Source organism: Vanacampus margaritifer, chromosome 1 (genome assembly GCF_051991255.1).
Source record: "Vanacampus margaritifer isolate UIUO_Vmar chromosome 1, RoL_Vmar_1.0, whole genome shotgun sequence".
In the NCBI taxonomy this organism is placed as follows: domain Eukaryota; kingdom Metazoa; phylum Chordata; class Actinopteri; order Syngnathiformes; family Syngnathidae; genus Vanacampus; species Vanacampus margaritifer.
Window position 1 is genome coordinate 54,647,520 of NC_135432.1, and position 25,398 is coordinate 54,672,917.

At 38.8% G+C, this 25,398-nt stretch overlaps 1 protein-coding gene across 4 annotated transcripts in view; it reads right to left on the reverse strand.

Moving 5' to 3' along the window:
- Positions 1–18,528, reverse strand: part of zdhhc14 (zDHHC palmitoyltransferase 14) — a 30,025-nt gene extending 11,497 nt beyond the window's left edge. The window contains exons 1-4 of one of the 4 annotated variants that reach the window (XM_077554896.1): positions 17,940–18,528; positions 17,178–17,472; positions 9,447–9,607; positions 849–1,001 (exon numbers count right to left, since the gene is read on the reverse strand). In XM_077554896.1, the coding sequence (XP_077411022.1) occupies positions 849–1,001; positions 9,447–9,607; positions 17,178–17,419 (556 nt within the window). In that variant the 5' untranslated portion in view covers positions 17,420–17,472; positions 17,940–18,528. The remainder of the gene's footprint in view (positions 1–848; positions 1,002–9,446; positions 9,608–17,177; positions 17,473–17,939) is intronic. The other 3 variants (XM_077554812.1, XM_077554981.1, XM_077555053.1) reach the window with 3 other exon arrangements.
- Positions 18,529–25,398: the final 6,870 nt, after the last annotated feature.

Genomic DNA, 25,398 nt, shown 5'->3' on the forward strand with positions numbered 1-25,398 from the left:
AAAAGTAGACAGTGTACATGAGTCACTTATTCTTGGCTTCATACGAGGATACAAAATTGCTTGTTTGAATATAATACCCCAGTTACTTGCAAGCATGTAACTACACAGTGGGAATCCACATCTGTGCAAAATGTGGGGCAAAGTGAAGTGTCCCACAGGGCCTAGGCAAAATATACACGCAATACGAAAAATAAATAAATTCTGTAGAAAAAAATAGCAGTGGTCCAAAATGAATGGAAAAGTGACTGTGACTAAACTATGGCCTTTAGATATGATGGGGGCTGTAAAAAAAAAAAGGTGCAAGAAGTAGATGTTATCAAAAGTCAGAATGCTGTTATACATTGATGATTTGGAATCTGAGAATGACTGGGGATTAATCCAATAGCATCTAATTCAGTGCTTAAAGGGCAACTCTTAGGAGAAAACAATCATACTGTACTTAGCAGACATAAGTATAATGTCTGTTGTAAATCAAGATTACTCTCATTAAGTCATAATAAATAAATTCTCTAGTTTAGAGTGGGGGTTTTCCCCAGCTGGCCACAGTGGCAGATCATCCACAACTAACCTGCTCATGTCTTTAATTATCAATGTCTGGTTGAAGTGAGCGTGAGCACGAGATGAGACACTCAAGCTTCCAACCACTGGGAGAGGTGGTATCGAAAACGGATAAATGGATGGATGTCCGTAATCTGTCGATCTGATGTTCAACATAGTTTAGCTGGAGCAGTTGCGTAAAGGTGCATGTAATTAGTCATTTTATTCAGTTGAGTTCATATGTGCTGGCTATAATAAAGAAGACACTAAAATCCATAATGCCGACAGATCGTGTGAAGTGTTTCACTCACCCACACAATTATCACAGAGGCTGCAGTGAGAGGCACGTGGGGGTCTGAAGATTTTGCAAGTGAAACAGTACTTCAGCTTGACAGTTTGGCCATTGATGACCACCTCCTTGGTCCTGGGTGGTGGCCTGTAGCCTGTACTGCCATTCGCCACATCTTAACAATAGAGGGAAAAAAGAAAACAAAGTGTAAGTGAAAGAGAATTTGGCCCACAGGCAACAGATGATTGGTAAAAGTCTCACTAATAGGAAAGTTATGCTTTAGGAGATGACACAACATTTGACACAGTTGTAACCAAATTTTGCCTTAGATGTGCAAAAATGTCAATAATTTACCATAATTATGAATCAGGTAAATAATATAAATAGCTCAACACTCATACTACAAGTGGTTGGTACTACTTCAATTCAGAAAAATCACCTTTGGTGACAAGTACAGTTTCAAAAAGATTGCATCCCTTTATGACAAGTACTTTAGTTCTTAGTAGAACAGCCAGTTGTTATTATTATTTGCTAAAACTAAGACACCAGCTTTTGGAAGAATTCCTCGTGAGTTTTAGCACATTGCTTAGGCTATATATGATGCCTAATATTTTTCACAGGCCTCAAGTAGATGAACGTGACAGCTACTTTATTTTTCGTTGTTGTAAATTATTAACTCATTGGTGTCCCTCAAGGGGAAATTGCACACCACACACATAAGAGACTAATCGGTGGAAATGGAATTTTACGCAAAAAGCTGAGACTTTACCTTTCCAACGAAACCAATTTTATCCTGCTACTTTTGCCAGTTACCGAGATATGAGATTTTGTAGAAGTGACGTATTAAAATGAAACACCCTGTATTCATTTCTGTTGAATCAATCAACGCAGTCAATGGTCCATAAATAAAATAAGAAGGTATCCTTCCTTATATTGCACTTAGTGTTCCGAAATTCAAAATGGCCACATTTGACATTTTTTGTTTGTTTTATGGGCAAAAGTGTTTGATAAAATAAATGAAAACAAGGTTCTATTGATCTTGTTTTACTTTGTTGTATTTAAAAAAAAAAATGCTGATTAAAAACAACAACAACAATCCGATCCACGACTCAAATCCGTGATCTGATCCAAATTGTGAGTTTCTTGATCTGTTTCTGATCTCTCAACAAAGAATTAGTGATTGTTTTTTTAACTATTCAAAATAAGGAGCTGTAGAAAAAAAGAGTAGTTTAGGTTATTTTGTTTTAAAATGTAATAGATACCCTTTAATAAGAAGAGGTCAAGCATTTGAGAAAAAGCAACACATACTGTATGCTGTATTGTTTTTTTTGTTTTTTTTTTTGGGGGGGGGGGGGGTTGTTTACGGTTCATTGTTATTTTTAAACTATAATAAGAGTAAATTTGAGGTAATTCATATATTTATTTTTTGGGAACATTTGACATTATCAAAGTACTGTAGACTGATATTCCTGTTGCTAATCAATCTTTATGGCAATATAATGACCTCTGATTTTGACATATTTCATTAAAACACTGAAACTGAAAAAAAAAAGAAGCAATTTTATTTTGAAATTATTCAATGTATTTCCGTATTGCTAGACTAGAGGTTGAGGTCTACGGAGACGTGAAGAGGAGGTGGGAAAACTCAGAGGTGAGGTCTGCAGCCAGACTCTCGTGTAACTGAAAAGAAAATGTAGTGTAGAACAACAGGCTTGTCATCTTTGGTCACACCTTTAGTGCATATCAACCTGTCCATCAAGACTAACAACACTCACTTATGCAACATGCAAACTAATCGAGAGTAGAGTTATCAATAAAGTTGCTTTCTGCAGACCTAAGCATTTCCACATTTCTGGCTGCGAAAGCAAGTGGTCCATATGAGACGATAGAGGCCAAGTAGACTGGGAAGTGATGAAAACAACATAGATGAGGTTTCAATGTCAGCCAAACTACACTTACTGTTGCCTGCTGGCATACAACAGGAAACTAATTGCTACCAAGCTGTGCATGTAAAGGTGAGAACGGAGTACTTGCACAAATGTTGGTCAAACCTCTTATTACAAACAAATTATAATCCATCATGCTTACCATGACATTTTTAGGCTGCTCTCACGTGAAGTTATCCATGCCATGTTTAAATACATGTCATATCGAGAGTCCGCATTTTCCTAGTATGACCACTTTGTGCTATGTGAGAGAGTGGACTTAATTTATTAATGATAATGGACTCCTTGCACAATCATATGAATATTAGGTCCGCACAGACTTAAGAATAGGTCTCTAATGAGAGACATTAGCTGATGTTTTCAGAGGGCTTTATTCGCATTAGCATTAGAACAAAAAGATTAAAAAAAACAGCAAAAATTGTAAAAGAACGGACATAATTTCATTTTACAATTCAATTACATAAAAGACTTCAAGTTATCTAAATAAAATGCTAAGTGCTTTTGTCAAAACACCAAAAGGATAAAAAAAAAAAAAGTTGTTTTAAGAGGGTGGCCCTGTCTCATGTAAGTAAGCCACTGGACACCCTGATAAAGATTAGTTGTTGGTTTTGTTTGTTTTCTTACAATATTTAGTTGTATTCTTCTGCTTGAGCCGTGCAACGACATAACGTTTAGTATAATTAGTGCATTTGAATGACAATAAAATCTAGTCTAAATCAAAGAATTTGACCCAGAGGTAGCATGTACAGTCTGAACAAAAGGGGTCAAAGAACTGACCCTTAAGGGACCACACATGTTGTGGCCATTCAAATCAGATTCAAAATTTCCAACGGTCCAAAATAACTCCAACCTATTGTTTGAGGTGTTGTCAATCATTTGCTGTACAATCACAGCCTGTTGTATCTCCCCACAGCCTTGCACTGACTTCTTTCCTTGCGGTTTGGGAGCTTAGCTGAGGTTTAAGGGGAACGTTCATCTCTGGTTAGCAACAAAAGTTAAAAAGAATGAATTGGACAGATCCAAAAACAAGGATAAGCATGTGTAATTGGGGGTGCCATGTGATCCAGCCACTCTGCAATATTCCATCACAAATAAGTCAGGCTAGCAATGTAGTAGCGGCGGTTAACATCAGCTTGTTTACCATGCAAGTCTTGTGCACGGCCATGTTACCGAGGCCCCGTGGCTTTGGTCACAGACTAATGTTGCGTTCAAGGAAAATGGAAAGTCTGACTTTTTTTTAACTTCATACCAGGAAGTGCGCACCGGAACGTCCCTTTGAACTCGTACAACCGAGTTGCGAAGTCGGGGGGAAAAAAGGGACCCCAACAATGGCAAAACCTAATTTACAAGATTTTAAACAGATATTTAATTAAATTTATGTATTGTTACTTTAATTTAACTATTTGGAATAGGTTCATGTAACACAACGTGATTTGGATTAACCAGAACAACAAACAATTTATCGGAATAGGCCATCTTTGTTGTTTACATTTGCCTCAAACGCATTGAGGATGGGACAATCAGAGTGGGATAAATCTGACTTCCCACCTTCCTCAAATGCAGCATTAGCTGAGGCTACATTCAAATTGGAGTAACATCTATATTATATCACTATTGGTATCTAGTGTACACAGACTTTTATACATAGTCTGTCAAGACCAAAGTGCTTTTGGCTCAAAGGATATTAAGTCCATCCATTCATTCATCCATTCATTGATTTTCTACACAGTTAATCTTCAAAAGAGTCCCGGCCGGGTTAACTGACTTTGAAAGAGAGGTAGGATAAACCCTAAACTGGTTGCAGTTTTTCCATTTGTTCTGTATGAAGATAGAATGCTTGTGTTAAAAAAAGTTCATTGACTGGGCAATTTTTTTCTCTCCTCAGTGTAACCCCTTTTCTGGTACATTTCAACTCCTCCTGCTGAGCCAGTGAGTTTCTTGAATCTATTTTTGTTTCTATCGTTTTCATTACGTGCTACTATAAACACGGAGCAACTGAAAATCATAGAAGAAGGGGGTAAAAAAATGAATAAAAATATTGCCATTGTCAATTTTAAATTACAAGTATTATTTTGTTTCAACACACAAGAAGTGAATGAATCACAGATGCTATAAAAAAAAGAAGAAATATTTGTGGGTGTGGACAAAGCCGTGACTACGCGCCTGTTCAGACATGCATCATCACTCTAAGAAGCGAGGAGCTAGTGTAGGAAAAAAAAGTTGCCCGTTGTGTCGTTATTAAATCTAATCAGTTGAACCGAAGGCGATCACAGCATGATTATAACTTGGATACAATAGTTGTGCCATGTGGGTGGTCAGGGGAGGTGTGCGGCTGCTCAACACCCAAACTTCCTCGCTCTATTGTCTGTTACAGAAAAGTGTATTTACAGTAGTGCAACCGACATCCCAAAATATAGAGGCAGAGGATGTTAAAGCCTGACATATTTAGGTGTATGCAGTCAAGCCATAATAGTTGACAGCTGAATTCTCTAATAGAGATCCAGAACCTGCACATTTAATATCGAACTTTATGTGACGGCACTAAATTGCCATCTTACATGAGGGAATTAACTGACTCCACATAGTTCGGTTCAACAGTTTTGATTCACACAACTATTTTCGGTGAGACGGTGTAAAACTTAAGGGAAATGCAAGAGCTCTAATTCATGGAACTCCAATCCAGTCCCCTAACATAAAATAAGGCTTCTGTGCAGTGAAGTGTCCACTTCAAACATCCTTGTTGATTGACACGTAAACATCACAGCATCTTTGACTGATGTCGCCTTCCTTTTTCCACTCATCTGAGCCTTAAGCCATCAAAAATCCATTTCCTCTGCTGGCACCAATACTGCCCTAACATTCAGCAGCTAGCTTGGCCCGGTATTAGATGGAAGGAAAGAAGCTCTGGCCATCTCTCAGTCTGATTAATACTTTAGGGAGCCGTTTGGATTTGGCAAGTTGTAGCGGAGAGGACATGCCAGCCATCAAGCAAGCATTGATATTAGATTGGGCACGATGAAGAAAAAATAATTGCATCCAATTTGGGGGGGAGTGTGATCCTTCATTTTACAATTTCTTCAATCAACAGCGTGCTATTCATTATCTTTAGGCTATATTTTCTTTCCAATATAAAACAAAGACAATTAAAGCTACTGAGCAAGACTATGAGAATGTATCACTAAATTTGGCCATACTGACATTTGGCTCTACAGTTTTCATAATGAATTTCATACTTTATTTACACACATTATTAGTCAATAAGTAAAGATGTGACCATTGCTTCAAGTTATCGATTATGTCATTCCTTGTCTGTAAAGTTTCTAGAGAACCGTGTAACATTATAAATCAGCAATGGCTCTGCTAAAGGCAACTGATTATTATGCACGCATTGGCTCATACCACTTTAAGAGTGATTCCACTGTTATTAAATAGGGACGTTCGATACCACTTTTTTTCAGACTTATACTAGTACGAGTATTCATTCGAGGACTCGTCGATACCGCTAGTACTTTTGATACACAAAATTTCAATTAACACAAAGACATAATTGTGAAAAAATACCCTTTTCTGACAGTCATGATTCGTCGCAGTGTAGCGCCAACTGATAGCGATGAATTACTTGATGTTGGATGTTTTTGCCATAAGTATCAGTAGCTGGTATTGGCCTTCATGAGTACCGATACCTTTAAATGAGGCCTGATACCGAAGAATGGTAATGGTACTCGCCCATCACTAGTAATACAATACAAAATGATCTCTAACCTAGCCTTTCACATAAGGAGAGGTGTTTCTCACCTTAAAAAAAAAAAAAAAAAAGCACAACTAATGTTGTCTGGTCATTCTCCGAGGTGATCAGACCCGCAAGACAGGATTTATGTTCTAGTAAAGTCAATGTGTATGGTCTCGTTTGATGAACTGCCGTTAAGTTTGTGCGATTGAGCAAGATAGCAAGATGCCTGTTTACACAATGAGGGCAACATTTGCAAGATATCACAGAAATCTTTACCTAGTCATGGCTATCACAATACGCTCCCTACAGGGAGAATGACAATACCATGATGTCACTCCTTTTTCAGACATTAGGTCTACTGTTGTTTTGCAAGCAAATCACTAGCACCGATGTTGAACTTGAACCTATAGGATTGACTTGACAACAGTGCTAATGTTCCTGGCTTACTGGTGGCCAGTGTATCCGTTACAAAATGACAGGCATACTGTACATACAGTACAGTACATGATTGATATTAGTCCAATTGATTGTATAGTAAGTAGACTGGCTGGCAACCAGTTCAGGGTGTACCGAAGACAGCTGGGATAGGCTCCAGCTCGCCCGTGACCCTTGTAAGGATAAGCGGCTCAGATAATGGATGGATTATTGTAAGTAAAGTAATTTACATTAAGATATTACTGCCGTCGGGTCAGTACCTCCTATGTCACAATAATTTTTTTTTTGCACGAGTCCATGTCCGATTCACCTGATTTTGAAGATCTGTTGACACCGAGTCCCGACCCAATGCCTCGGCAATGTATTCAGGAGGGAAAAAAAAAAGGGTGCATCCAAATTGCCCCCCTTCCCCCCCCAAAAAAAAATTATATATATAATCTTTAAACAAAACTATTCCAACATGCCACCTTTTATAGAGCTAGTGGAGCAGCGGTAAAACATTTCAATCCTTAGTTATTAAAAATTAACAAAATAACTCAAACTAAAATTGACACATTTAAAATGAAAACACTAATGTTTTTAAGAAAACTTAACCAATGAAAAATAACTGATTGTAGCGAAAATGGCAAAAACATGATTTTTTTTAAAAAGTCTTTTTTCCCCACCCGATTCCAATGACGTTATCTGGCCCGATTTTCGATCATGTGATCGGGACATACCTAGCTGCAATTATTGGGGACTCCCGAAAAGTGCTGATTTTGGAATTATGAATATTCTGCCCGACGCCTGCGAAATGTAAGGATGACTGGGTTAGTGTAAATAATTGGTTAGTGGAGTGAACATCTGATTACAGTAAAGACAGAAAAGGAGTAACATTTCACACAGAGTGCGGTACTCATTTCTCTGTTTGAAGAGAAGGGAATACTCGGAATAGGTCCTGTGTAGGGAAAGGATCAGAAAGCAGGAACAATTTGACCTAAGTACAAACAAATGATCTATCAAATCGAGTATCTGACATGCAAGTAGATTTTGTTAATCCAGTCTAATCATTTTTTTTTTAACACAGTCAGGCACCCTACAGTGTAATTAAAAACAAGAAAAAAACAGGGACATGAAGTCTTTTCCTTGCAAATCACAGCTAGGCTGATTGCTATTGGAGTTCGGAATGAAGCTGGATGATCAGGATAAGAGCAAACAGATGTGCCTGGGAAGTCTCGCATGTAAATCTGCCATGCCAAGACTGGGGCCAGCTGCATCACACACTGGACAACAAAGCTAGAGAAAAGGGGATGGTAATTGGATTGGAAAGTTTCAGGAGAATTTTTGTACATCATCTGGTATGATGCAATGACATGTTGTTTGCATACAAAGAGAAACAGACCAACCTAGCACTGTGCAGTCAAACCATGAACATTGCACATAATGACGCATGATAACAAGATGGCTGGTCATTGTGCAGTGTTTGTAGGAAGATGAACAAACAATAGCAAAGAGGCCTGGAAAGGAGGGAGATGTAATATAGTACTGTGTAATGCCTCAGTGGCACTAACAGTTAAACAGTGTAGTGACTGTTACAATACACAGCGCAGCATCGTCCCACCTCCACCATACCACTAGTTTAAAAAAAAAAAATAAAATAAAATACAAGCAAAGTTGGCTCCAGGCAGAACAATATAACCAGTGACGTGAAAAGTTTGTGGTCGACAAACAGTTACTTGTTGTGCACAAAAGCCAATGGTGGTAGTGTGGAATTTGGGTCAACATTGTACATGTTTTCCACTTATAATTTGTTTATTCTCAGAAAAAAGTCACTTGGGTTGTCTTCAGTATGTTGTTGCCGTGCACTGCTCTGCACTATGTGCTTCACCAATCACCACTAAAGCAAAAGCTAATTAGGAGCTTAGCCTTCTAATTAGATTAATTAAACCATTCCAGAGTTTGTTTAATGATGTCTCAGTAACCTGAAGGACTGGCAGTCAGAAAAAGACACGTCACACTACAGACTGCAAATAGAGTGGAATCTTCAATATGTAACTCATAACTGACACACAAGAATCATATTACTGCATGGTAAGATGTTTTTATTAATTTTCTTAAGGCACCCAATGTTTAGACTTATACATTGTGAATTGGATTTCAAATGCATCAGAAATCATTTGAATGGTTAGAGTGGAATATGGGGAGGCATGGCTCAAGTGGTATAGTGGTCGTCTACCAATCTAAAGACTATGGTTTCAATGCAGAGACCATGGGACCATGCTGCTGTGTCCTCGAACCCTCAGTTGTTCCTGCTGCTGTGTCATTAGAATGTGGATGAGGACTTGTCTTAAAAAAAGCAACCGTGCCTCACTTATTGAATGTACAGTGGGACCCTTAACTGGTTTATAAAAACAATTCAGAAATCAAAATAAATTAATCATTCTTGTGCAATCCTTGCTCCGGAACTCTCCCATCTCTATTCATTGCAACAATTCTGATGACCAAACGTGGAATTGGTGGGTTTTCTTACCTATTTGCCTCTCCAGGTCGGCTGCTTCGTCTGGAGTGGCCCTGGGTAGCACCCCTGGGTCACTGAAGCTGGTTCTCAGCAGTGTTCCCAGCACAAAGAGAAAAAGCACTCCTCCTATCACTGGGATAACCGGCGTCAAATTCTCAGACAGGAACGGGCAGCTGAGAAGACAAGCAATAATATTGAGAGAAGAACAAATGACAAAATAATAATCCAGGTCTGTCTCTGTCTGCACTAAAACAAACCCTTGCAAATGTGCTGTACAGTACACCAAAATGCATGCTTTAATACACGCCAAGTGTAATGCATACAGATTAAGCACTTTGCTGCTAAATGACCAGTAAGTGGATAGAATTCCCACACACGTCAGTCTCCCAAATTGTAATCTGCTGTAATAAAACAATCCCATGTAATCCCATGTAATCCCTTTAACCCATAATGATTTGTGGTGATCGCATTTAGTTGTACAGAGGTGGAGGCACATGTTGATACCGCCCATTATATTTGAATGCGTTTTAGTGAGTCAGCTGTGGAGGCGCTTGTGCTGTTTGTTACAGGGACAACAAATTGAACATGTAATTCTAAATCGTCTGTTTTATGTACCAGAGATTTTGCGTTTGATAGATAAAGACTCAGCAATCGCATCTTACAATGGTGTCGTATAAGTCATTCAAAAACAAAACAAAAGTGTACCAAAAAGCGGTTATCATGAGCGCCACCATCCTGGCCTAGCACTCCTGTACACTTGTTTCACGTTAGTAAACGAGGAAAGGAGAAAAAGTTGAGAGAAAAAAATACCATGCAGAGTCCGGTGCTGCATCTTTGGCTTGCTTCTCATAGTAGTCTTTACGCAACTAAACTCAAAATATCTGACGACTGCATGTAGGCTTTGTCCAACAAAGAGTGGTGTGCCCAAGCAAAAATACACACAAAGACAACAACTGAGTGTGCTGTGACGAGATGGCCATTATGCCTGCTGGAGTGTCTTGGGGATCGATACTGTTTGAGCTGTCCAATGCCTCCGATACCACTAAGATTGATTCGCAAACTTATACAAGAATACATTTACTACTTCAGTCATTTGAGGTACTGTATTTGCAGTACCATACAAGAAAGAAAGTAATACGGGTCTCGATTAGCAGACTCACACAGTGAGCACACAAGGAGCCCAGCAACACAATCTCCGTGCAGTAAAAAAAAAAAAAAAAGAAGCTTAAAGTTAATACAACGGTTTTCAGGTAGTGCCAAAATCTATTCGTGACATCCAAATCTAATTTGTGGCAGCCCGCCACAGATAAATGTATATTTTGGAAACACTGCGGCTGTAATGTCTCAATTCAAGGATCTGATCGAAGTCAACGTCATTGATGGAACCAGTGAGTTACATTACAGCAGATCACATAATTAACAAAATACAATTATTATAAATCAGATTAGTGTAAAGTTTATTCGCAAAAAAGGAAAAACATTTCAATTTTGATATCTCAGCGACTGTAGATCCGATCACTGAAATTGGAAGGGGTTGGGTTTCAAAATGCCATTTTTCTGGGTGATACTCGGTGGAGTAACGCTTTTGCGAAAGGACGAGCAGCAAGCAGTGCTAAACCTGAATCATACCTTGAAAAACTGAGGTGGTGACAGATTGACTGTATTTTTAAAAAGACCAAAAAAAAAAAGCATTGTGTTACAAAATTCATTATTACTAGTAAGTCAATTAGTTCCCAATATAATGTGTAACGCGTTTCTAGTAAATAAAATCACATTTCCGTCTCATATGGCAACACCTTAGGTGGGATGGGGGTTGGAGTATAGTGTGATACAGTTGCATCCGCGTATATATGCCAACCTCAGTTATTTACGTAAACAGAGCCAAATTATTTTTAGGCTCGCCGGGTTGGGTTCCACAAAAGCAGACAGCAGGGGATAGAAACATGAACCCAGGAAATTTACATAGATTGCCGGTCCATGTTAATTAAAATCAAGAATCATTAGCAGTCTTCCTTTTTCCTCCCGCAAACAGCTGGGGATTAACACCCTCGGTCCTGAGAGAAAGGTCAACCAACATAAGAAACCAAAGCAGTAAACCAATAACAGATGCAAAAGAGTTGCCAATAAAATTAGTAAATCAGGATTTTATCTCAAATCCATTCACATCTTGGACAATTAGGACGCAAAGAAAAAAAATATTACGGTAACCCACTAATTCCCAAACTGACAAAATAATGGTGAAAATTGCTCCATAGTGGACGGACCAACATTTTCAAGACCCTATCGTCATCTTTTGAGAGGGTGGTCATTGACAACAGTAATAAGTTTAGTTTTTCACTTCCCCATACACTGGACAGTAGCAGTTGTGGAGACAAAAGTGTAAAACTTGCCCGCAGAGAGTGAATGATATAGCAACAAAATATTGAATAGGCTGTCATGCCACCAAAAGCGATGGTCAGAATTCCATGCAAGCCATTCCAGCAGGATGGATGCAATTGTGAGGGCCACAAACAAATCAATAAATATGTGGCAAAGATCTTCCCATCTGAGAACAATTTGAGCAGTACAAACGATGAGCTATCAACCTTTGATGAAATCAAAAGAAGGATATTGAATGAATGGACACATCTGTTAGAAAATCTCACATATATTTAAGATTTTGGAGTTTTGTTGCTATGGAGACAACGTCTCCGATGTCAGACAGGTTTGAAATCCAACGTGGTTACCCTGGAAACAGCAACATGAATGAGCTGTCTCGGCAGAACAACAACAAAACCCCACTAAAGGGCATAAAACGCCGCCATGTTAATTGATCAACAGTTTATTTGGCTGTTGAGAACTGAGCTACTGATGGATATGATCCACAAAAAGACTGCAAATCAGTACTGACGTTCCTTCCTGCTGACCCAAGAGGGATTTTTCCTTGCATTTATTTGGCTGTACTGTGAAATTTCTGATTGAATTTGTGACTCACTCAACAAAGACAATTTTGAAAACTAAATCTGTGTGTTTAGCCCAGGGCTGTGAAATGATAAAATACATCTTCATCTTTTCTATATAAAGTCACTGTGTTTATATGTTACTGTCCAAATCTGATTGCAACTATTAACAATTACAACTTGTAACTGAACACAGTGAATCAATTTAAATTCACATACTGTGTTTATTCTGAATCAAGCAAACTTTGACATAAGTGTAACATGAATTGCAAGTGGAAATCCATAAAATAATCTAGTGAATTAGGGTGGAGGGTGAAGATTTAGCATGACACGTCACTCGTGCTCTCTTGATAGACTGTCCTTTGACCACGGATGTGTTTGTCTGCTAAGGTGACAATGTATTCAAAGATTAAGTGGTCCAGAGGTCAATAGTGATAGATGTGTTAATGTACAGCATGTGCACACGATTTCGCGCCTCAATCACTGCATAATACAGCAAAAAAAACAAAAAACATCAGGAGCCTTGAGTCAGTTGATCTGGATGGTTTCTATTTGGCTAAGTGTGCGCACCACAGTGAACCATAGAAAATAAAGAAGAGAGTTGTCTCAGGTGACTGGAAAGAAAAATATAGACAAATGTGTAAAGGATTAAAGAAAAAAGACCATGTCTATGTTGATGTTCCTGTGACTACAGCTGCATATATCACTCAGATGTTTCAGGTCTGTGGGACTTGTCAAACCTCCCTGGACGCGGCCACAAGAGGAAAATGGATGACAAATTGAAGAGACGGCTAATAGGATTAAAAAAAGGTAACCATAAAACCCTGAACAACCTCCAGAGAAATAAGGTAACTCCAAGGTCAAGACACATCAGTGTCAGATGGCACAAATCTGTGGACTTCATGGCAAAGTAACCAAAGAGGACACTACTGTTGGAAGCATATCATAAGAACGCCAGACTGAAATTTGCCATAATGCATATTGACAAGCAACAAAGCTGGGAAAATGTCATTTGGACAGAATAGACAAAACTATACCTATTTGGCAAAGCAGCCTCTGAACATTATGTTCAGAGGCTGCTTTGCTATCCGGCACAGGGTGTTTTGAATCTGTGCAGGGTAGAATGAAATTTCAAGATTATCGAGGCATTCTAGACTGAAATGAGTTACCTAGTGTCAGAAAGCTCGTTCTTAATCTCAGGTTTTACTACAGGACAAAACAAGCTAAAAAAACAACAACAAAAAAACTAAATACAGTACACATCATCTAAGCCATAGAAAATTGTTAATAATTCACACTCAAGCACTGACAACATTTCAGATGTGACTGTCCTGGTCCTTGTCTCAAAATGTGGTCTTATGGTCCTATGACATAATGGAACAAAAAGCAAAGGCATCATGAATATAGTGAACAGTAGCCATTATGCACTACACACACAGTAGTTTTCCTATTAGGCTCTCTTTGTATATATGTATTAGAAAGCACTTTACCCTGACAGGCAGCCTTGATTGAGTAACTAGATCCATGATGGTGCAGGATTGTTATCTATCTAGTGCTGATCGGGTTTCTGTGATGACAGTGATTAGTCAGAGGGTGAAAAAAACAATGCACTGTGGTAAACCCATGTGTTGGCGGTTCTCAGGTCAGTGTCTATTTACAGTATCTCACAAAAGTGAGTACATCCCTCACATCTTCCATACATACTGTATTTAATTGTAAGTTCAACATGGCACACCTCATGGCAAAGAACTTGCTGAAGATCTGACTAAATAAATAAATAGATAAATAAATACATAAATATGGACTAGCTTTTAAGAAGGTTGCCAACACCCTGAAACTGAGCTGCAGCACGGTAGCCAAGACCATCCAGTGCTTTAACAGGACAGGTTGCACTCAGAACAGGTCTCGCCATGATCAGTCAACGCTCAGACCATACGCCACACATGTTCTGGGGTGGGGCGGTTATGCCTCTATTAAGCCATTACGAACCCCTGCCACACGGTTCCCACCCTTTTAAACACTTGTTACATTTAATAAATGCATTTAATGCATTAATTATGCAAATGACATTGAGTTACCGGTATGTTGTGTATGAACTGTGCTACACACGGTAAATAAAGCTACTTTGTCTTGCCTACACTTTTCTTCTCATGAATAATGTTTATTTTGCGCTATTAAAGTTGTTGTTTTTTTCAAAGCAAGTGGCAAAGTTTGAAACATCGCTATAATTTATAAAAGAACCCACTTTGAGACCACCTCGGAATTGTGGCCCGTATAAGCTTTTTTGTGGATATTATTAGCTAAAACTTGTCAGCAAATCAAAGAAGGGTTTCCACGAGTAGCAGACAAAATTAAATGATCGATGATGCCAAAGTTGATGGAAAATTGAGCATTTTTGGGCGACTGATGACATTCTGTTCAGGTATCAGTATATTATATTCCTTAAAACCAAATATTTTTATCCAAAATGTCAACAAACAAGTGATTTTGCAAGATGAGACTTTCGCATATCCCCATACACCTGCACATTCAATTGTTATGACCTCGGGGGGTGGGTTAATAAACATGGGGGTTCCCTTCAAATATCGGAGTGAGTAATATATTTGTCTGCCTCTTCCACTAACAAATCACAAAACTCTCTTGTAAATCCCAAAATAACAACGCGGTTGCATCTACTTCCCCGATGCCTCTAATGTTGAGCTCAACCCTACTGCTTTCTACTTGAAGTCACCACAGGAGGGGGAGGGAAAAAGAAAACGTGCTGATGTAGTTGTTAATAAAATGACAATGATTGTGTAGTCTTGTCTATTTGACACGAGCATGAACCATTAACTAAGCTATGTATGACTATTGGTCCACACTGAACTCAAGTATTGATGTGAATGAATTTACCTGAATAATACTACTCATGTCGTTCAGTAAAATATTCACTATCTTGTGTCATTTTTTTTCAAGAATGCCGACATTGAACAGGAAGCACGTGGCGGTGTGGCATAAACTATCACAACAAGCATAGATAATCTATACATTGTACTATGTACTCAAGATAACAGCTTTAAATACTGATGGCGTTTTTATGATGCTTAATGCATATAAGCATTTTCGACCATTTATAATGAGTATTTCACAAGATGTTGTTGGCAAGGTTACGAAAGACTAACCTTGTGGGGGCGTCTTACAACTTGAGGCATATAGAGCCATCCTCTATCCATCCATTCTCTGTACCGCCTTCCTCACAAGAGTTGTGTTAAGTACAATTAACTGTTCAGGACCTAACTTCATATTTTCACACAATAGTTTTCATAAGTAGACATTTATGTTTCAGCCGAATCCATTCAGTGGTTCCTGAGAAGTTCCTGAGAATGTTGATATTTTCAGATTTTCTGTATTTTTCAAATCACATTATGGGTTTATATAGAATGTCAAAGTTTGATTAGCTATCTTCATTATTTTTCTTTGTCAGAAGCCAAAACTTCTTGATCAGGACATCTCTAGTTGTGACATGCTCATCCTGACCAATAGTGACCATTTGAATTACAGGTATTTGGTAATACCACACAGCAAAATCGCTAGTGTTAAATCTAACATTAGAAAAGGTAGTTTATATGTGTCCACACCAATGAGTGTAAATCTGACACTTTTCCTTTTTTTTTTTTTTACACTTAACCAGTGTAACTCTTACACAGTATAGTGTTAAACATCTACATTGGTAAACACTGAGTAGTGTTGAAAGTACTCTACACTAGTGTCAGTGTTAAAAATTTACCTCAAACTAACACTTCCGTCTGGTAAAAGGTACTTCATTTATATAGTGTTTTTCCTCCTTACAAGGCTCTGAAAGTGCTTTTGATTACTGGTGACACAGCATCATGAGGAACTTGGGGGTTCAGTATGTTGCTCAAGGATGCCTTGACAAAGTTACTCTGGCCTGGGATTGAACCGACGCCCCCAGGGTCGGGAGACGACCGCTCTACTGCTGAGCCACACTGCCCCAACAACAACACCCAACAACTGGATGTATCGCTATTGACATGCCGACAGCACGCTGGAAATTGGAACGTTTCGCCTTCACCAGAAATTAGGGTGTGGTCAATTTAACACTCAAGGTAGTGCTAGTCAGGTTACACTTAGCTTCCGCTCCAACACTTGATTGAGGAAATTTACTCTGAAAGTGTAATTTTTTATCCTAACAGTCATCGAACACTGGAAATTTAACACAGACAAATTTGCTGTGCATCTATAAATGAATAAAATGCATCATTAAGAGTAGACACATCTGCATCACTCTATATAAATTTCTATACGGATATTTACAGTATGATACATGTCAAAGTTGGAACAGCATCATTACAGCGGAGAAGAAAATTCTCCTTAAGTTTCTACAATAACAATTATTAATAGTATTAATAATCTCTGCAAACTCTGATATATTGAGATGGTTCTCTTATTTCTGCATGCATCATGCAGCAGAGGCATGAATGAATGAGAATCTAAAAACCTGCACCTGAAGGCATGCCTTCATCAGCTATGTGCCCCGGCAGTAAAAAAAAAAAAACACACAAAAAAAAACACTCAACTACAACTCTGTTTACAAGGAAAAAGAGTGAAGCTTCGGGTTAATACCCAGTCTCTTTAGGCTCACATCCCACTGAGTCGAGAGGGATCAATGGAAACACACGCAACTTGAACTGACCTGCTTCTATCATTTAAACTTTGGTGAACCCATGAAATCGCTAATCCTCCAGGTCAAAGTGCACAAGTTAATAACAGATTGAATCATAAAGGTTCTCAAAACAATACTCACTCAAAGGTGAAGAAAAGTCCACAAGTGACAAGAATAAGGACAAGGGTGAGGTAGAAAACCCCTGTCTGCTTGGCCATCATTATCCTCCCATCGCAGTAAAATTTATTCCGACCAGGGAAGGATTCCCACTTCTTCTTTTTGGGGGTCTTCTTCTTGAAAGGGGTCTCCATTGGAGTGGAGCTGCGAGTGCTTATTTGGCTGTACTCGCACTCTCTCATTGACTCGGACACTCCAAGATGCATCAATCGCTCTTTTAAATGCCCTGATCGAGTGAATCCCTGGGCTAGACGAGCCACTGTGAAGACAACACGCAAGTGGAAGTTAGTTCAACTAACACAAACACCTGGGATATTTTAAAAAAGAAAAAAAAAGTGAAGATTGTGTGTCTCAACTCGAACTACACTGACCTTCTTTTAAAATAATAGAGCATGTGTAAAATTAAATACATCATTAAACGTTAGCTACCAAGTCTAATCTCCCTTTTGGCAACACTGTAGTAGATATTTGTTAGCAAGCAACCTGGCTAGCCTGACCTAGCATCTGAAGTGCAGCTAACGCTAACACGGCTAGCAATTTGACAAATGAACTTGGGTTTGTATTTTGTTTAACTAGTACAACTGGCGGCTAGTTTACGGATAGGCAGAAATATAATTGCGCCTCTGGAGCTGTTTATTCAACTGTGGAACTCCTTTTACACACAGCCTAAAAACTAAAAGACGTTCGTTCGTGTGTGGGCTGTCAACAATGAGCTATAGGCAGCACCGTGTCTCTTCCTCGTCCGGGATTTGTTCGTGCTCTCTGCTGAGCGAGGCTACACTCACTGGCTGAGCTCGCTGCCTTACCGAGGGAAAGTAACGCTGGTCGTCGTGTCGGGGTGTTGTCACGTCGTCGCTGCTCCTCCCTTTCTTATCCAGGTTTGAAACGAGCGAAGGACAAGGCGAAACACACCATTTTAGAAGTTGAAATGCTTGAATGTGGACTTTGTCGTCGAAAACCCTCGAAGGAAAATCCGAAGAAAAAGACGACGTACGCGGCTGGGGTGCTCTCAGGCGAGCTCTAGCATCCCGACTAGCCGTCGCCGGCGGGTCCACAAACCGCCAGCGTTTCCCCAAAACGAGCCTCGATGAGTCACCACGAATGTTCAGCATTCCATCGCATGTTGAATAGACAAGTTCCCCGAATGAGAGTTGAGGCGATCCGGTTGACCAGCCGTTCCGTTCCCGGTAAGCGGGCTGAAGTGCCACCCTCGCTAGCACCATCACCATGGGAGCGGAGCACAGCCTCCCAGCCTGCTCCTCCCCCTTGGAAGACAACGTCGACACTGAGGGGTCGCCCCGCTTCCCAAAGGGTACCCATCTGGCCTACATTCATGTTTTTTCTTTTTTTGCACATTAACGAATAAATAATTGCGTCACTCACGTTTGTACAACAGTTCGCTTGGAACAATTCAATTTGTTAAAGAAAGGAGTAGCCCAAGGGGCAAAGTGATTTTCCAGGAATGATGTAGGGCCTACAAGTGATCATTTGAAAAAGTAAACAGTGGAAGCGATAGAAATAAAGTGTTACGTATTCATATGTATCACTTTCCTAATTATTGTGAGAAATCTAACATGATCACAGTCTTCATGTAAATCAATATCAATAATTATTAAAACTAGGGAGTTGGGACGTCACTAACAAATCTTTTTCAAATTGATGGATGGATGGATTATCCTATCACTTATTCCTTTGATTATTCAGGTTATCCAGCTCAGTGGCCTGATGGTTGAGTGTCTGCCTTGAGACTGGGAGGTTGTGGGTTCAATCCTTGGCCGTGTCATACCAGAGACTCCAAAAATGGGACCCATTTACCTCTCTGCTTGACGCTCAGCATTAAGGGTTGTAATTGGGGGGTTCGATCACTAGATCATTGCCGAGCTGCTGCCACTTAGGTGGGTGTGACAATCAGTGGATTTTATCGCAGGCAAGGTTAGTGCAGATTTTGCTCAACAAAAACATTCAATTTCTTGTTTTCCTTCAAATTGTCTGTTCTCGTCACCAACTTTTTATTTTACGGCATAATTTGAAAAAGACAGACACCTGTTTTATAGTGTCAAAATATTACATCAACTTACCTCAACGTCAGTTTCTGTTGACCAGTAAAATTATTTCAATACTAAACAAAGTTGATCAAGGCCACTTTGGGCCCAGGGAACGATATAAGATTAAAATTGGCTTCATCTAGTGGTCAGGGAAGAATTTATGGATATGGGGTCTTACCCAAGGAGGGCTTCTTACCCCGCTCTGCTCTATTTCCAACAAACCTGCGAGTAGCTCTCCGACTCCCAACAGTGCAGTTCAATTTTAATTAGGAATGTTTTGACCACTGTGGCGGTATTCACTCCAATAAATCAGTCATACCAGCAAATATTTCTTAAACATTTCCATCGAAAGACGTTACTTTTTGCTTGCTTCAACCAAAAACAAAATTGTGAACTACATAGACCATGGTTCTTTGTGCCACTGAGCCAATAGGAGCACATGACATGACATGACATGGCCAAGCTTATTTCTTTGTCACTGCTAGTTTGTACAGAAACACAATATTGTGCTTTCCGACCACCCAAATCTGAGTTTCTTTTACGATATTGTGAGGTTTTATACAGTATCGTGAGCTTTTTTATATCACCAACCTCCCCACAATATTGTGATATTCATCATATCGTGACATTTTCTTCTTTCATGTCGAAAATCCCTGTCTTTCCTCCTGTCCTCTCAACAGTGTTGAGATTGTTTAACAATTGTTGAAACAAACATTTTGTTCCGCAAAAGCAGGCTCTGACGAGCTAATCTTGCGTCGAATCAAAACAGAGTGCTGAGAAATGAGTCAGGCAGTTACCACATAGTCCTACATCGATGCCAACTGCTGCAGTGGTTGTGTTGTTGCAATTTCCTGTTCCGCCCCCTTTTGTGTGATTGATTGCATCACCAGCCTCATCTGTCTGCCATTTCACACCCTTACACTCTCTAGTACACTCTCAGGGACACACATTGTATGACCATTGTGAAGGTCATGTATCACTTTTAAAGCTGTGTATCTAAATGAGCCTTCATTAAACAGTGAGCGGCACTGTTTGTGTTGCAGGAAACGGTTGGACATTGATAGAGCCTTTGAGAGAGTATTCCAAAACAACCTGAGGCTTAATGGCACCCAAGCATTATTGCTTAGCATTGGGCACAATGAAAGAACAGATTACGTTTCTCAGTGGGTGCAACCTGACTTGTGAATCTCACCTCATCATCCTTATCCAATTACTCACACCTGCCTACACCGGTGGCGAGAGGCAGCCAGGCAGTTTCGGTGAAGGTAACCAAGCAAGCGCAGCATCCTCTCAGCCATCACATCTACACTGTCAAGAGTGTGATGACTCAGCTTCTCAGAGGCGAAGAAGTGTAGGAGGCTTTCTCCTGCATGGCGTCTGCCTACCTGAAACACATCCGGCACCACCATAGCAAGAAGTGTGACCCACTTTAAGTGACAGGGGAACACTAAAATGAGCGGGTCCGTGTTTTCAATGTGCAGAGCCATACAATGGTTGTAGAAAGAGAAGATGTTAAAATAATACGCTTTTCTGATATGGAAACAACTCCAAAACATGAACTATAACAAAACAAACAAACAAAAAAAGATCTGAAGAATAAGTTTTTAGTTAAAGGTTAAAACAATAACATAATAACAAAATAGAGTCTAGTTACAACACTCTATCAGCACTATGTTATGGAATAAGTTTTTTTTTTCAGGATGAAAATACAATACTGTCTTGCAGGTAAATAAAAGAAAACATAAAAAAATATTCTGAAAGAAATTTCAATAATTGTATCCATAGTTGCTGCAAATGTGATACAATTATGTAATGTTTGAAATGGAGTCAATCCCCCCTCAAAAAAAATTCTGAAAAATATGTTGCATGCGCCCCCACAAGTCTAAATAGAGCATTGTGATTAATATTGCCTTTGTGGACTATGAATAAGCAACAAAATCCACTCATTTTTATCCATGTCAGAGGGCGGCCATTTTGCCACACTGAAAATGACATCACAGTTGCTCAAGGCTTAAGTAACAACCAATCACAGCTCACCTGTTTTCTGAGTTTGGTCATGTGACATTCGCAAGCTGAGCCGTGATTGGTCGTTACAGACGCAACTGTGATATCATTTTCAGTGGACAGCAAGTGTCAAAATGGCTGCCCCGAGATGGAAAAAAACGGGAGGATTTTGATGCTTCATAAATACCGTCACTAAAATAGTGGTGCTGCATAGAACATAATACTATGAAGAAAATTTTGGAGGTGACTTCCTATTTAAGCAGATTGAGGCAGAAAGTAATACTTAAAGCTGCACTTTGTAACAATTTGCCCAAAATATCTTTACAATAGCCTTTTTATTTGACCATTTATGACGGAAATATTTTTTTATTACTAGACCTAACACCTAAGCTGTTTACATTGGGGACTCCTGTATAGTTTTCAGACTGGATTCAGGTTCGAATCACCTGCCCTCTGTTGGCAGATGTGACGTCATATGCGCATTGTTATGTGAAGAAGAGAAAATGCATATATATATATATATATATATTATATATATATCCATGAGTTATTTTTCATCATTGTCTCGTTGCATGTGTGCAAAAGCTGTAAAAACTTACAATTATTGTAAACTTTATTATTTATTTATATAATTTTGTATTATCTTATTCTCTTTAATTTTTGTTAAATTGTTATACTGTTTGGCTTTTATATTTTTTAACCTCCCTGGCGTTTTCTATGTTCTAGTTGTTTGTATTGTATTGTAAACAATGTTTGTATTCAATCTTCTCCCTTATTTTATATATTTCTTAATGTGTGAATAAAGAATTTAAAAGAGAGAGAGAGAGAGAGAGAGAGAGAGAGAGAGAGAGAGAGAGAGAGAGAGAGAGAGAAAATGCAGTTTCATTTTCCAACCATAGGTGGCAGTAGCATACTCGAAATTAAATTTTCTGGGTCAAACATGTTTTCATGGGTGTTTTCAAGATGTGACAGACAACTTGGCACTTACATAACAAAATAGCAATGATACTTTGCAATATTTGCATTTGATCTTACTCAAGGCACATTCAGTTTAGTAAGCTTTGCTAATCAAACTACTTGGAAATGAATGTTGACCTGTTTTATGGCGAATTGGAATAAAGTTGACTAAAAAGTTGACCCCAGACCCCAACTTGCCAGTAATGGTTTTAAAACATCTTCCTCACTAAACTCACACCTCTCTCCCTGACATGCACTTAAAGTACACTCAGGAAGGCTATAATTAGTTTTAATGACTATACCTAGCGTTAATACCTGTTTTGCAACTCAGCCTCTCCTTCTTTAAAGCCCAGTCTGTGATGCATTTAAGGGGCGTTGTCATCCTGAGGAATGCTATTATAAAAAAAAAAAAAAAATCCTTCTTGGAATAGACAAAAGACAGGGCAGATGAATTCCATTAAAAAGGGAAAACCCTTAAATTAGACAATCATGAACTTAACCCCTAGGCGTAATTGTGACCATTTTTTGGCTTTTTGTTGGATCTGACCAAGCCATTTCAAAATAAAATACTGGCCACAGGTCTGCAATACATGTGTGTTATTGTTGTATATTATCAGTAACACCTGCCAGACAAATAGATAGTGATTGATAACGTTCAGTAGATGTACATTATGTGAATACAAAAGGGGGTACTACTACTGCTACAATCTAAATATGCAAATTGCTTTCTTTAAACATAGGTTATAATTATAATAGTTTACAATAGTGTAGGACTTTTTCACAGCATCACTAATCTAAAAGGTTAATATTTTGGTTATTTAATTACAAGAGAGGTGGGAAATAATCGACACATCTCTGTGTGATGCGGTGAAAAAGTGTGATTTATTTTTTGCAGCATGGTTAAAATGGTTAATGATCGTCACCCTCAAGCATGCAGGCAAGATTGAATCTCGGCCGCGGATGAGCTTTTCTGTCAGCCACAAGAAGTTTGCCATTGCTACCTGGTGCGAAATGACTCACTGGGGTTCTTCTTTCATTATGTTTCTTACATTTCACATTAATTGCTGGGGGGCATGAGCATATAGACAATTGAGTTGAAAAATTCAGCTGTCAGAATGTGAGACTTCAGGCTTTAAAAGGGTCTGCAGGGTCACCATTTTTAACAGTTAGTCACAGAGTGTGCAGAAACGCAAATGCAGTGTTGTATAAAGCACTTGAAAGAAGTATTTAACAGTGTTTACAAAACTGCGTTCATAAAAATTCAGCTGTCAGAATGTGGGATCTTGAGTTTGAAAGCAGCCAAGTTTCAAAGTAGAGTTTGGCTTTCCAAGCAGGGTCCCGATTTTTAACAGTGTTTCCATAAGAACATACCGTAAGCGCATGAGTACCATTTGTGCTGACGCAAAACCAGAAATGCCATTGAAGTGTCATTCAGTGCTTGATCACGGTCCGAAAAAGAAAAGAAGCGAGAGGGCAAGTTTTTCCACTACTTTTCATTACTTTACCACATTTTTTTTCTCCCAGCACTTTTTTTTCATTTTTTTTCTCCCAGCACTTTTTTTTCATTTTTTTCTAATGAAAAACTGTGGCTTTAGTTTAGGAGAAATATGAAGTGTCTTTAAATGACTCTTTATTTTAAATGACCCTCGAAAAAATGTGTAATGTGTAATACAGTATACTATAAAAAATATTATATTATCAATGACATTTTCATCTAAGAATCCTCTGTGATGTTACCCTGATGACCTCAATAAGTTTTGCTGGTATTAATTCGTACCACATTTATCAAGCAGGATGGGATTAATGCCAAGGCTGAAGCCTACAGGGTTTTATGCACAGCGGATATAAAAAGTCTACACACCCCCTGTTCAGAAAATGTTTTTGTGATATACTGTATACTGTATAAAAAAGAGGCAATTATAAATTATTTTAAAAGTTTCATAACTTGGACAGTCAAATAGTTTTTTTCCTCCCCAAAATGTTTTCTCAAGGCAAGTAAACAACTCAGGTGTGGTTTCACAAGTGTGCACACCCTCTTATAACTCGGACGTGGCTGTGTCCAGAATTAGCAAATCACATTCAAATTCAAGTTAAATTGGAGTCAGCACATTGATGCTCCTTATCTTCAATTTATGTTGTACTTTCTTCTCTTGACATAACTTGCTCTCATCAGTTCACAGAGTGGCGGAGTGACATTTTTGGGGGTGCTTGGTTACATTTTAAGGGTGTTTGAGCACCCCCAAAATTGGGCTGTGATGTTTAGCAAAAAAACAAAAAAAACAAAAATCCAATTGATATCTTCCGAAAACATGTTGGAAAATTTATAGTCCCACTTATAAGAGAGAGTGCACACTTATGTGTATATTGTACAGTATATTATATATTTTGAAATGACCTATTATGATCGTATTTGTTATGTCACCAGCTTTGCATTTGAACTGGGGTGATTTGTGTACACTTTTTTTTTTTTATACACTTTAAGCTGCTGGGTCACAAATCACTCACAAAACATTAAAGCGATATGGCAAGTAGGTTTTGAGTTGGTCGGTGCTGGATTTCACTTTCCTTTCTTTTCTTTGGTCCTTCCTCGGGTCTCCTGACGGCCTCACGACTCTGGCTGGAAGTGTTCGGTTTAGGTGAACGGTATGGGATTTTTTAATCGGTTTTAAGTGAACTAATGAATACACACCCACCCGCACGCACGCACGCACACACGCACATACAAAAAAAAGAAAAAAGAAAAAAAGAGCAATGATGATATGTCAAATCGGTAAAATTACCGAATGAACAATACTGAGCTCTCCAGAAAAAAAAAAGTGGGTTTTGAGTTTTGAAGCTTCCAATTATCCGACCTTTCATGTATTTGGGGCGACACAGACAAACTCACTTTGTGCGATCTTTCAACATTTTTATTAGTTAGGAAAGTTTGAGTGATTATAAAAGTCTAAGTAGGCAGCCAGAGGTGTTAAAATTAAAAGTATAGATAATGATATTAGGGTTTAAGAAGACTTGTGTAGAAGTTCAAGTATCAACTTAAGCTTGTAACTCCTCGAAAAGTGTAAAAGCAATGGTTTCAAAAGTAAGGAGTAGGAAGTACAGATGTTTGAGTGGAAATGTTCGAAGCAGAAGTAAAAAATTAGGCTGAAATGTCTGCTCAGGTAACTTACTTGACACCTCTG